The sequence below is a fragment of the Heloderma suspectum genome, chromosome 4 (assembly GCF_057233095.1).
Source record: "Heloderma suspectum isolate Gila_16-S chromosome 4, 16-S_ref, whole genome shotgun sequence".
Classification (NCBI taxonomy): Eukaryota; Metazoa; Chordata; class Lepidosauria; order Squamata; family Helodermatidae; genus Heloderma; species Heloderma suspectum.
In genome coordinates this window covers 60,071,942-60,085,556 of record NC_139461.1, presented here as the reverse complement: position 1 = coordinate 60,085,556, position 13,615 = coordinate 60,071,942, and the positions used below count along the sequence as shown (strand labels likewise).

Below are 13,615 nucleotides of genomic sequence, written 5' to 3'. Positions count from 1 at the left end.
TCCACACAGTCAAAGGCTTTAGAATAGTCAATAAAACAGAAATAGATGTTTTTTCTGAAACTCCCTGGTTTTCTCCGTTATCCAGCGGATATTGGCAATTTGGTCTCTAGTTCTTCTGCCTTTTCTAAACTCAGCTTGTACATCTGGCAATTCTCGTTCCATGAATTGCTGGAGTCTACCTTGCAAGATCTTGAGCATTACTTTACTGGCATGTGAAATAAGTGCCACTGTTCGATAGTTTAAACATTCTTTAGTGTTTCCCTTTTTTGGTATGGGGATATAAGTTGATTTTTTCCAATCTGCTGGCCATTCTTGTGTTTCCAAATTTGTTGGCATATGGCATGCATCACTTTGACAGCATCATCTTGCAAGATTTTAAACAGTTCAGCTGGGATACTGTCATTTCCTGCTGCCTTGTTATTAGCAATGCTTCTTAAGGCCCATTCAACCTCACTCTTCAGGATGTCTGGCTCTAGCTCACTGACCACACCGTCAAATCTATCCCCAATATTATTATCCTTCCTATACAGATCTTCCATATATTCTTGCCACCTTTTCTTGCTCTCTTCTTCTGTTAGGTCCTTGCCATCTTTGTTTTTGATCATACCCATTTTTGCCTGGAATTTACCTCCAGTGTTTCTAATTTTCTGGAAGAGGTTTCTTGTCCTTCCTATTCTATTATCTTCTTCCACTTCTGCGCATTGCTTGTTTAAAAATAATTCCTTATCTCTTCTGGCTAACCTCTGGAATTTTGCATTTAATGGGGCATATCTCCCCCTACCACTATTGCCTTTTGCTTTCCTTCTTTCTTGGGTTACTTTCAGTGTCTCAGCAGACAGCCATCTTGCCTTCTTGGTTTTCTTTTTCTCTGGGACGTTTTTTGTTGCCGCTTCCTGAACAGTGTTGCGAATTTCTGTCCATAGTTCTTCCGGGACCCTGTCTACTAAATCTAGTCCCTTAAACCTATTCTTCACCTCCACTGCATATTCATGAGGAATATGAGCTCATGAATTCCTCATATCTAACTGATCTGTGGGTCTTCCCTATTCTCTTTAGTCTGATTCTAAATTGTGCAATAAGAAGTTCATGATCTGAACTACAGTCAGCTCCAGGTCTTGTTTTTACCGACTGTATAGATGTCCGCCACCTTTGGCTACAAAGGATGTAGTCAATCTGATTTCGGTGTCGACCGTCTGGTGAAGTCCATGTATAAAGTCATCTTTTAGGTTGCTGGAAGAGAGTGTTTGTTATGCACATTGAGTTGTCTTGGCAAAACTCTATCAGCCTATGTCCCGCTTCATTTTGTTCTCCCAGACCATGCTTGCCTGTAATTCCAGGTGTCGTTTGACTACCCACCTTAGCAGTCCAATCTCCTGTAATGAAAATAACATCTCTCTTGGGCATATTGTCCAGTAGGTGCTGCAGATCCTCATAGAACTGATCTACTTCTGCTTCTTCAGCATCTGTGGTTGGGGCATATATTTGGATCACTGTGATGTTAAATGGCTTACCCTGAATTCGAATTGAGATCATTCTGTCATTTTTTTGATTGTATCCAAGCACTGCTTTAGCCACTTTATTATTAATTATGGCTATTATTAATAGCCACTTATTATAATAAGAGTAATATCCATTTCTTCTGTGGTCCTCTTGTCCACAGTAGTAGATCTGGTGGTCATCTGATGTGAAGTGGCCCATTCCAGTCCATTTCAGTTCACTGACACCCAAAATGTCTATATTTAATCTGGACGTCTCCCCAATAACCACATCCAATTTGCCCTGGCTCATAGATCTTACATTCCAGGTTCCTATGGTGTGTTGATCTTTAGAACATCGGATTTGTCATTCACCACAGCACCGTCGGCCGCTAGCCATCCTTTCAGCTTTGAGCTAGCTGCGTCATATCTGGGGCTAGTTGAACTTATCCTCTTTTCCTCCCCAGTAGCATTTTGACCCATCTTCCGACCTGGGAGTCCCATCTTCCGATGGTATACCGACATATCTTTGGTTGTACTGATCCATTTAGTTTGCTGTTTCCTTCCCCAGGGATCGTATTTAGTCTGATCTCTCTGCCATGACCTTCCCGTCTTGGGTGTCCCTTCACGGTTTAGCTCATGGCGTCATTGAGGTGCTCAAGCTCCAGCACCACGACAAGGTAACCATCTCCTTTGCTGGAGGTATGAAGAAGTAGCCCCATATAAAAAGAAGAAAAGACCTCACAGAGTTAATTTGCAGTGAAATCCTAAAACAGGAAAATATAACAACCTATTATATAGATGCCATTGGAATTAAATCTGTCTCCCAACGTATGTGAAATTTTGTTGCTAGCGTAACTGAAAACATTATATAGGAAAAGGCCTCTCTTCAGAGCTATGTTGAATATTTCTATAAGCTGTCTGTTTATGAAAGCACTTAGAATGAAGTAATATTTAAATACAATTCTGAATATCTTCATAAGATAAATAACATTTGTTCTAGATTTATAGCCTACCAGTGCCAAAGGACCCGGGCAGATAACAAAAGCACATCCCACACCCCAGCATGAGGAACAGAATACAATTTTAATTAAATTCACTGAAAGTTCTTCAAAACTTTCTTGGCTTAATACTGAACCTGAAAGCAGCAGCTTGGGATTGTTCTTTTAAAGATGCCATTTAACAGTTGTAAAGAGTTCTCTTTTTTTGGCTAAGAGTTTGCAGAACAACCTTAGCGTTGCTTTGTTTCAGCTTGTTTAATAATGGGGTTTATGCTAGTAAGCATTACTCCTTTGTTTCTTGATTACAGATCGGAGGTCTGGCCAAAATCCCAAACATTCTCTAGAGATGAAGGCTGCTCAGGAAGAGACTCAAGTATTCCAGTCGCTTTGCCAAAGCAGTCACAAGAAAAGGAAGACTCCAAGACTGCAGTGGCTACAAATGATGAAGCTCTCCAGAAAATCAGTGCATTAGAAAATGAACTTGCCAGTTTAAGAGCACAAATAGCCAAAATTGTAAGCTTGCAAGAACAGCAGAACATGACAGCAGGTATTAAGTTGTCCCTTTTTTTACTTTAACAAAGCTAGTTGTGTGTCTGTTGTCTTTCAATGGCCTTCGTTCTGAGGGGTACTGTAGACTTGGGTGCAAGTATTGTTAGCATTGTAAGTGGTGACCTGCAAAATGAGTGTTATTAGCCCACTTCTTAACCTGGAAAGAGCTGAAAATGAACACTTCTTGCTGTTCCATCTACCTGCACCTGTATAGGATTATTCATATTTTCTTACATGTTGCAGAAACTTCAGACTCAAGGTGATCTTGAGTCATTGCCATGTTATCAGACTTCTGTTGACTTTAGTCAACAGATGCTGAATGGTAGTTGTTGAAAGGAAACCTATCTGCTGACTGTTCTGACATCTGAAAACAACTTTATAAAAGCTTCATAACTCATTTGTGATGTCAAATTACTCCTTACGTAGATTTCCAACTTGCTAACTTGTATTAGTGATTCCTGAACATGAGCTGACAGACTGTCTTGGGGAAGGAATATACAAATCACATTAACTACTTGTTCTGTATTCACTTCCCTTGCCTTGTTTATCCCTTTTTAATAATCTGCTCATATAATTATCTACTCTCCGCATGACAGTAGAGGGTATTGGAAGGACAACAAGAATGGAAAACCTTGTTTCCCGGCTAGCAAGGACTTTAGACATTAAATTTTCTGGCAGCCTTCTGTGACTGCTGCCAAACTCAACAGAATTGGCTGGTTCGCATGTCATGATCAGCCACCCTGAGAACAAGCCACCATGGGTTGGTTATTTGATCGCTAACCCATGATGGTGCTGACAATCAGCCTCTCTTATGCTTGTCATGGCTCATTTCCAGCTTACTTCTTCCGCCCACTCCCTGCACATACCCTAGGAGACTTTGTGGCACAACTCCTTTATACTCCTGCTCTTATGAGATTCTCCCCTCCCCATCTTGCCTTGCAAAGCACCTGGATTGACATACATATGCCATATCTTCAGAATGGAGGGGCGGGGGGTGGGGCTTACCTTATTTTTTAGAATGAGGTGGGTGAGGGGTTTTTTTTCTCGTTAACATTTTAAAAAAAACCTCTTCAGCAATGCCTCACAGCCTGTCCCTTTTCCTGGCACAGCTATGCATGTATGCATGATTGACTTACCTTGGGGTAAGCATGCATTACCTCAGGGTAAGCCCCCAATTCAGGACCATGGCAATTTGAGAAGGGAGATTTAAGCTTCACCCCACTCCAGTTTTCATGCAAAAATCCCCCCCCCCCTTTCTTGGAGAGGGTTAAAAAAAAAATAGAGAGACTTGGGGGGATTTCAACATGAAAACAGGAGGGAAGCTTAACCCACCCCCCAAATCACCATGGTTCCAAATTGGGGGTGCATGCACTTACCCAGAGGTAAGTCAATCAGGCATACACACATAGCTATGCTAACTTATCTCACAAGAGGATAATGACAGTCACTGTCAAATGAAGCGTTGTACTGGAGGAGGAGAGGTGGAGGGCACTGTAAGAAGTTTTTCACTGCTCTTGCCGGGCACCCCTGTAGGCCTTTCAAACAAGCCTTGCAGAACCCATTCTGCTGGGTTCAGACATCACAACAAGCTGTCCCGAACAACCCAACAACAAGCCATGGATGCTCAGCATGGCTTGTTGATTAAAAAATAAGCTACCCTGCGGAAACCATGACAGGTTTGGACATCACAACAAGCCACCATGGGTGATAAGCCATGGTGGATTGTCATGTCATGCGAACCAAGACACTGGATGCGTTTGCACGACACACTAACCCATTGTGGGTGACTAGCCATGTATGGTGGGTTGTTTTGTGAACAACCCACAGTGCATGATTGGTGCGCCTACCAGATGATCGGGTGCACCACCCACAGTGTGTTGGTTGTTCTCCTTCCCCCTTGGTCCTCCAGCCAGCATCCCAGGCTGCATCTGGGATGCAGATCCTCTGCATCCCAGGGGACTTGGTGGCAGAACCTGTCTTGTCTGCCGCCAAGCCTCCATCCCCAGTCCAACCATGATCCTGATCGCAGTTGGAGCCCTTTTTTTCCCACCCCTTCCCCTTGCCAGCAGCAGCCCCTCCAAAATGCCCAGGTGGAACTTTGGAAGGGCTGCCTGTAGTCCCCCTGGCTCCTGCCAAGCCCCCCATTCCTTCTCTGACCGCGACTGTGGTTGGAGACGCTTTATTTATTTTTGAACAAAAACAGGGTCGGGAATTTCTTTCTCATTTTCTGAGCCCCATTTTATGTGCACAAATGGCCCCTTTATTTTTTTTTCTTTTCTTTTTTAGTTATTCGCATTTGCGCGCTTCCACAACTGCAAGTATCCAAAAATATAGCTGCTTGTCTTAGCTGCTCCCTTGTATCTCAAACATACCATGGAACATTCACGGCTACACCACTCTCACTGCTTCTATTTTGACACCTGTCAAGGTTGAAGCAGCTATTTACTTACGGGTAGAGAAATGGGTCGGTGTGCACTTTTCTATGAAAATGGGGTCTTGGGGAATCGAGGAGGGTTGCTGGGACTTGAGGAGGGGTGCATTAGAAGGAGTGGATCCCCAAATGTCAGAGTGGCAGTTTAAATCCCTGGGGCCCTTAACTGACTGGGTGAACCTGACAGGTTGGGAAAGCACTCAAGATCATCAAGTTAGCAGAGTTCCCTCCACCCAATATAAAGTTGTGGCCCATTGTGGGGTCCCCTTCTAGTGCACCCCACCCCTAGTTGGCAGGACCCCATTTTCATAGAAAAGTGCTTCCCACCCCTTTTTCACTGGTTTTCTGTTAGCCCGGGGGTGGGGGGTTGACAGCCATCAGAGGAGTGGATTGGCTTGAAAAAGCCTTTCTTTGTCCTAGTCTTTCAAGCCAATCCACTCATTCTCCCAGGTTTCCATTACCTTGGACAAATGACTTGAACCCTGGCATGCCTATTCCTCCTAACGTTCTGGACATACTTGCCAAGTTTCAAGTCATTTGCTTAAGGTTTGGAGACTTTAAATACCACCACCAATTAATAGCCTTCTTAGCCATCCACTAATATTATAATAATTATTATTATCATTACTAGTATTTCCCCAGCACCTGGTGTAGACAGGCATACTGCATCTGACACTGAACAGTAGTATAAGGGCATCCTGTGTAGTAGGCATTAATAGCCTTCTTCTCCATCTTCAGCCATTAGTAGTAGTAGTGGGGAGTTTAACAGGAACATGATGTCCCTGGCTACTGTCAGTCGCTCCAGTGGAAATGCAATAGAGAAACATGAAAGAAGGAAGGAAGATTGGTGAAGGGAGCAGTTACTTTTCTATGAAAAACAGGTGCTCTGCTTTGAATTCCCACTTGCCCGAGTCCCCAGCAACTGTTTTACAGGGTATCCCCCACACCTCCCCTTTTTTCTTTTTTTTTTGCTCCCTATCACTTTAAGAATGGTTAAAGAGCAAGGGATCAAAAAATAGGAAAGCTTGTTGGGCTGCTGGGGCACCCTGAAAAACAGTTGCTGAGTCTCAGGCAAGTGGGGATTCAAAGCAGGGCACCCCCAAGGTTCAGGGGAAGCCCTTGAACCCTTGTGGATAACCTTGCTAAGTCAAGCCTCACTATTTTGGACAGCCGCTATAGCGCAACAGCAGCTAACCAATTTTTTTAAAGGGCTGTGACCACAGTCAGGTTCATAGTTGGAGTGGGGACAGGGGGAACAAAGGGGGGCCAGCGACGGCCCCTCCAAAGTGCAGTTGGTGAGACTGTCACTGGCAAGGGGACCACAGCTGGGATTGCAGTTGGAGCGGGAGCAGGGGACCTGGCGGCAGACAAGACAGGTTTTGCCACCAAGTCCCTGGGATACTGGGCAGAGCCGCATGGAGGACCAAGAGGAGGGGGAAACAACCAATGCACTGGGTGGCGGCCCAATTGTTTACAAAACAACCCCCAGTGCGTGGCTAGTCACCCATCATGGGTTAGCGTGTCGTGCAAATGTGCCCTCTGTGTGCAGTTGTAGGTTCTAAAGCACTGTTATACAGTTTAGATATGTCAGATTTGGTAATCTCTTTATAAGATGACTGAAGGCTCTTCAGTTATGATACGCCTGTTACACTTAAATGTAACCAATGTTCCAACATTCTCTCGCTTCTGGCTATAGTAGTTTTAATATAATACACGCTGATTGAATAGAAATTGCTTGTGGGTTCCTGGTTGACAGCTGGTTGGCCACTGTGTGAACAGAATGCTGGTCTAGATGGACCCTTGGTCTGATCCAGCAGAGCTCTTACGTTCTTTGCAAAGGTTGTTCAGTACCAATACGGTTTAACCAGAGAATGGGATTTAAGGGCCCACTGGTATCCATTACTATTCCAAAGTTTTCTTCTCTTGAAAACAGTTCTATAAGCTTGAGAGGAATGTGCATCTTGTCTGGTGATCATTGTCACAATTGAGACAATAACTTCCAGGAGGGTTGGCTTAAGGGCTGTGCCTGCATTGCCATCAATCCATGGGTGCTCAACCAGGGAATAGGATGCATAATGTTGGCTAGCATGACTGCTATATACACATCTGCAATAGGACAACTGATGTCCGCATACTCACCCAAGTCCAAGTTATAAATATGTTTGGCGGAATATCCCTTCCAGTGCTTTTTGCACTGGAGTGGAAGCAGTGGAGGATGGGGGCATAGGGCAGTATCCAATGCTGCCCACGCACTAGCGATACCTAACGATGTACAGTGGGAAGCTAGCAGATCCTGCAGCCATCTGAAACGAGCTCATTTCCAGAATGGGGCAGGTCAGCAGAGCTTGCAGAAGGGAGCCCCACTGACCTGTCCCATTCCAGAAATAAGCATTTCCACACATTCCTGGGATTGCTGTTGGAAACGCCAGTTCCTGTTGCGCAGGCAGTGGGTCCTACTAGAGCAACAGAAATCACAGGAGCATAGTGGCAGTAATGGATATAGCCCAGTGTACAAGATTTGACAGACATCCTGCAAGATACTGCCCTAGTTGATAACCACATTGCTGTACTAGGGTTTGTTTTTAAAATGGTAATTGTTCTTTACTGAAGAAAGATTGTGGCATATTTAAATGTACAATGTCGTTACAGCTGGAATAAGTTCTGTTACATCAGCTTCTGTCCCAGCAGCACCTCCGCCACCGCCACCCTTGCCACCTCTGCCACCGCTCCAGCAGAGCACCTCTGCCATTGACCTTATTAAGGAGCGTAAAGGAAAAAGAATAAATTCCGGACAGACTTTAATAGACAATCCAAAGAAGCCTGAAATACCAAACATGCTAGATATTCTCAAAGATATGAACAATGTAAAGCTGCGATCAGTGAAAAGGTGAATGCACACACGTTTTCTTCTTCTGCCCAGGAAGGTGGAGGGGAGAAGAGTTACAGTGAAGAATTGTCACAACTGGATTCTTGTTTAAGCATAAAGATGAACGTAGCCATTCACCTGCTTGATCATGGTGAATAACAACTGGTTCAACAAAAATGGCAGCACCCTCTTGCACTGTGGTGCACTCCTTTAGACTAAGAGGAGTAGCTCATTTCTCTTGCAATAGCTTTCCCCATCCCTTTAAACCAGGAAAAGTACTGTGGCACTATCATAGACAAAATATAGGCAAGGAGAAGTACTATGATAGCACTTTGCTTCATATTTCCTGTGACTTGGTGCTGTACCATGTAAGGGGTCTTGAACTAGAAGACATGCATAGCTGGTTCTCACAACACTTCAGGTGTGGAACAGAATAGGAAATGAACAAAAAGCATGGGGGAAATCCATCTGTTTGCAACCATTTGAAGTTTCTGACTTAAAGCTTTGCTTTATTATTTTGAAGACCAGATGAAAGTACAAAAAGAAAAGCAGCTGACCCAACAGATCCTGCAGCCCTAATAGCTGAAGCTCTTAAAAAGAAATTTGCTTATCGATATCGTAGTGACAGCCCAAATGAAAATGAAAAACAGACCCCAGCATCTGAAACAACACTGGTAAGTGCTGTGTCTAGAACTCAAGTGAATCATTGTATAAAGACAAGCATGTCATTTCAAACTGGTGGGTGAGTTTTAGGTGCGCCTCTCTTCTCTCCCCTCCACCTTTCCAAATTCTCCCCTGGCCTATTTAAACTTTGGTTTGAGTTTAAAGTAGGTTACACATTCCTGGTTTATTAGGAGAGCAACAGGCCAGGGTCTGGATGTAACAGAAGGCTTTTGCTTTCTGGTTAGTTTAGCAACTCCAGCTGCCAGGAGAAGCCAAGTGGGAGCAGCCAGGCAGTGTGCAAGAGCACACTGCATGGAAACAATGCCAGTATTCTCATCAATTCTGGATTGCCGTTGTGGCCAATAAGTGGAAGAATTTATTTAAGGTTTGTAGGGCACCTTTTAGGGAAAACCCTCCCAAGGCAGTATACAAAATTAAAACTGTGAAATGTAATAAAACAGATCAAAATGTGACACTTAAAACTAGCTAGCACCATCTACACAACAGCATCCAATAACCTAGTTCAATTATAGGCCAAAGTGAAAAGGTATGTCTTTAGAGCCTGCTTGAAGGCCTATAATTATGAGGCCTGGCCGATGTCAATTGGAACAGAGTTCCACATGTTGGGGGCCTCTACAGAGAAGGCCCAATCATTCATGCCTGCCTGCCAGCCTAATTGCTTTTACAGGCAGGCACATAAGAAGGTCCTCCAATGCTGATCTCAGAATGAGGACAAGTTACTATGGGGGAAGACAGTTTGTTTATTCTTCAGTTATCCTTGAGCCAAATTTAGGGTTTTAAAGGCCAATGCCAGCTCTTTAGATTGGTCCCAGAAATGCACTGACAACCAGTGCAGCTGGTACAATACCGGTATCACATGATCAGATCATCTAGCACCTACCAGTACTAAAGTGCATTTTGTACCAGCTGAAGTTTCTGAACCAGCTTTAAAGGCAGTTCCACATACAGCACATTAATCTAGCCTGGATGTCACTTTTGAGTTCATATATTGCTAAAGTGTATAGGTTTGGTGTATGAAGTTATGCTCAATATATAAATGCTTGTACTTATTCTCCTTTTCACAGTTTGGGCCACACATGCTGAAGTCTACAGGAAAAATGAAGACTCTAATTGAAAATTCTTAAGCAGAAAAAACTTGCTTCACTACAAAGGACTTTTAAATTTCTCTCCTGGGAAATAAGTTTTTTTTTTAACTCAAGGGGCCTGAATTGAAATGTGCCTCTAACTTCCACTAGTGATGAAAATTCTAAGAAAAAGTCAAATCTTTACTCTGGTAAAAGTTTTTTTAGTACAGAAACGTCCATATGGGTGTTAACACTAATTTATCTGTACAAATATGACACCCTTAAACTTGTGTGCGAATAATGACAGTAATTAAGTTGTTATAGCTCTAATATATAGCTGGAATAACAAAGGGAATTCTTAGCTCTTGGGCATCTCATTTTGAACTACTCTTGTATTTGTACTGTGTTCTCAGCCTCTTCAACTGAAGCGCACAGAGCCAAATTAAATGTTCTGTTAACTTGAGTGTAAATGTGCGTGGCCCTGATTCAGATTGGGGCTGTGGCAATTTGGGGGGTGATTTAATCTCCCCCCCTCCCAATTTCAGCCCTAAATTCTACCATCACCACCCTGTGAGGGAGTTAAAAAAGGAAAAAAAGGTATCCATGGATTCCAATGAACATGTTTTTTCTTTTAACCCCCTCCCCCCCCCCGTGGGGCTAAAATGGGGGGGGTGAAATTTTGGGGCAAAAATGGGAGGGGGAAGGGTTAAATCTCCCCTCCCAAATCACCATGGTCCTGATCCAAATCAGGACTGCACATATTTACACTCAAGTAAGTCAGCAAAACTATGCATGATTAGCAGAACATTTAAGTTTAGCCCACAGACTTCACTGAAGCTACTCTACCTCTCATCATACACTATGAAGGAGACAAGGCTTCAAAACATTATTTATTACTCAGAAATACAAACTTCAAAACTTGTATGCCTTGCCTGATGAGTTTTCAATGAAGCATCTCCTGTTCTTGCTTCAACACACGTGCTACATTGGCAACATATTTATAGGCAATAAATTAGCCAAACTACACTTTTATACAGGACTAAGCATTGCAGTTGTGACTCTCTTCCAGAGGAGTAATGCTTACAGAAGATCTGGAATGCTGCATATTCTCAATAGCAAATCTAGGAAACTACAGCAGGTGAAACAATTTACCAGTAAAGTACAATATATATTTAGCTTTGCGGGTTTACTTGCTACCAGACCTTTAAAACCAAGATAGCAGCACCTGGTTGCATTTTTTCTTTACTTTGTTGTGCTACATACTTGTCATCTGCAGTGTCTTCACCAGCAGCCTGACTACTCCTGGCTTTGACCTGCTTACCAATATCTACACCAGTTCAATAGGAAACTGAACAATGTCTCATTTTTAGATTTATTTTCTAAATGCAACTTATGCGGAGGTCTCCTAGTTGGAACTTTTTAACGTTTTGCGAGTGCTTGTTTTAGGAAGTTGTTACTTGAAAGACTGAAATTGTAATACAGTAAAATGGGCTTTCCATTACTATTAAGAACTAATTTAATCTAGGTGTCATTTGCTATCGCATTCCTGAAATGTTTAAAAGCTTTCATTTTAAAGTGTTCTAATAAACTTAGTATTATGGATTTTTAAGCTGACCATGCAAAAAAAAAAAAAGATGTTTTGAAGTCAACTGTTGTCCTCCAAAGGCATTAGTATTTACTCCTGCACCATCAATACAAAATTAAACTTGGTAAGAAATGCTTATTGGCTCGTATTTTCATTTTGAGTTCAGTACACATGCCTTTCTCCAAGATCAGCAAGTGTGGACTTTAGTTCATTTCCACAGGGTTAATTCATGGTTCAATACTGGAGATGGCTGTTGCAACTATTCAGGAAATGACATCTCAAACTCTGATGCGTAAGGCTGCAATCCTAAACAGAGTCCCACTGAACTCAGAGGGACTTGTAAGTGTGATTATCCTACTGAGAGGAATTCTTAAATGTTTTAAGCTTCTAAGGTGGGGTGGGCAACCTGGTGCCCTCCAGAGGTTTTGAACTACAATTCCTATCAGCCCCAGATAGGCTAGCCCATGGTTAGGGCTTATGGGAATTGTAGTCCAAAACCACTGAAGGGTACTGGGTTTGCCTATTCCTGCTCTAAGGAGTAGGCAAACCACATTTTTCCCTGCAACAGACCAATATAGCTGCTACTCCAGAAATTAACAGAATTAGGTAACACAATTGCTATAAAGCTGCCCTTTTTAAAACAGTATGGGGGGGGGGGGGAAATCCCTGCAATCTAGTTCCCCAGTTGCCTAAGAATGTTAACTCCTTCCCATCCCGGTAAAGGACTGGTGGCTATACAAAACTCTTGTATAGAGCTTTTAGGTGTTTATGGTACTTCACACGTGTTACCTAGTTCTAATCCTCTCAACCCTGTGTGGGGAATGTTCCCATGCATGGCCCTTCTATAGTCGTCCTACCCAAAAAGAAATTCTCAGTGCATTATCAAGTTGAATGGTATACTTTAATAGTCAGTTGGGCTGAGGTTTAAAATGACTGATTTGACTTAGAAAAGGGACATGATGCTTAAGCTGTATCACTGAACGCATCTCACTGGGATGCAACATTCCAGCACAGGGACATCACCACATGGCAAGCTTTTTTTTAAGTGCTTCTTGTGACTTTGCACTGAAATACCACTGTATTATATTATCTCACTAGCACTACCAGATGGGAAAATTCAATGGGGGGGGAGAACCTAACTACAGTATCCTTTTCATTATAATTTACACATAGTTACACTGGATCATAATCTACTGTTGTAAATAGATTACAAACATTACATAACACTTTTACAATCTAAGTTGTTGGTTCTAGAGATCCAGGAAGCTTGGATTCTAGTTCCACTTCTACCACACACTCAATACTTGTCCAAGCAGACATTGAAAAATTAATGCAGGAAGGCCTGGCGTGCTATGGTCCATGGGGTCACGAAGAGTCGGACACGACTGAACAACAACATGAAGTAGATTATAGTACATGAAAGCTCATGCCAAAATAGATGTATTAAATGTGCCACAAGACTCTTGGGTGGTTTTGCTGCAAGAAACATGGTTATTTTCTGGAAATCGTTGAAATTCCACTAGTAGCTATAGGACATTGGGATAGGTGTTCTGTTTTGGTCTTTATGAGCAAACAAGTTCAAGACATTTGAACTGCTTTGAATTATTACCTACTTTTTCTTTTGGGAATGCTTAAATTTAAAGATTAGATTACGTAGATTAAAAGATTGCTACTGACCACTGTATAGCTTAATACCCTTGTAATTGATAAAATTACCATTGTCAATAACCCAGCTACCTTGGATACAATGCCTCTAAGACATACTGCAGCACTAACTTTTACACAACATGCAAGAATCAAGACTTGTGCTTTGACGAGGTAGTTTCTGATGCTGAAGTTAAAGCAGATAATTAAGACATTTAACATGCTACTTCAACTAGTGAAAAAATGCTTCTTGCATTGCTGTTTAAAATATTTTGCTTCCCATTTTAGGAGAGACAACTTGAAACATCCCTTGTAC

General features: G+C 42.5%; 1 protein-coding gene across 4 annotated transcripts in view; it reads left to right on the top strand.

The window, feature by feature from the left end:
• Window positions 1–11,791, top strand: part of MTFR1 (mitochondrial fission regulator 1) — a 32,829-nt gene extending 21,038 nt beyond the window's left edge. For all 4 annotated transcript variants that reach the window (XM_084849423.1, XM_084849421.1, XM_084849422.1 and 1 more), the window contains exons 5-8: window positions 2,785–3,023; window positions 8,106–8,343; window positions 8,846–8,996; window positions 10,071–11,791. In XM_084849423.1, coding sequence (XP_084705549.1) covers window positions 2,785–3,023; window positions 8,106–8,343; window positions 8,846–8,996; window positions 10,071–10,130 — 688 coding nt within the window. In that variant the 3' untranslated portion in view covers window positions 10,131–11,791. The remainder of the gene's footprint in view (window positions 1–2,784; window positions 3,024–8,105; window positions 8,344–8,845; window positions 8,997–10,070) is intronic.
• The last annotated feature ends 1,824 nt before the right edge of the window (window positions 11,792–13,615 follow it).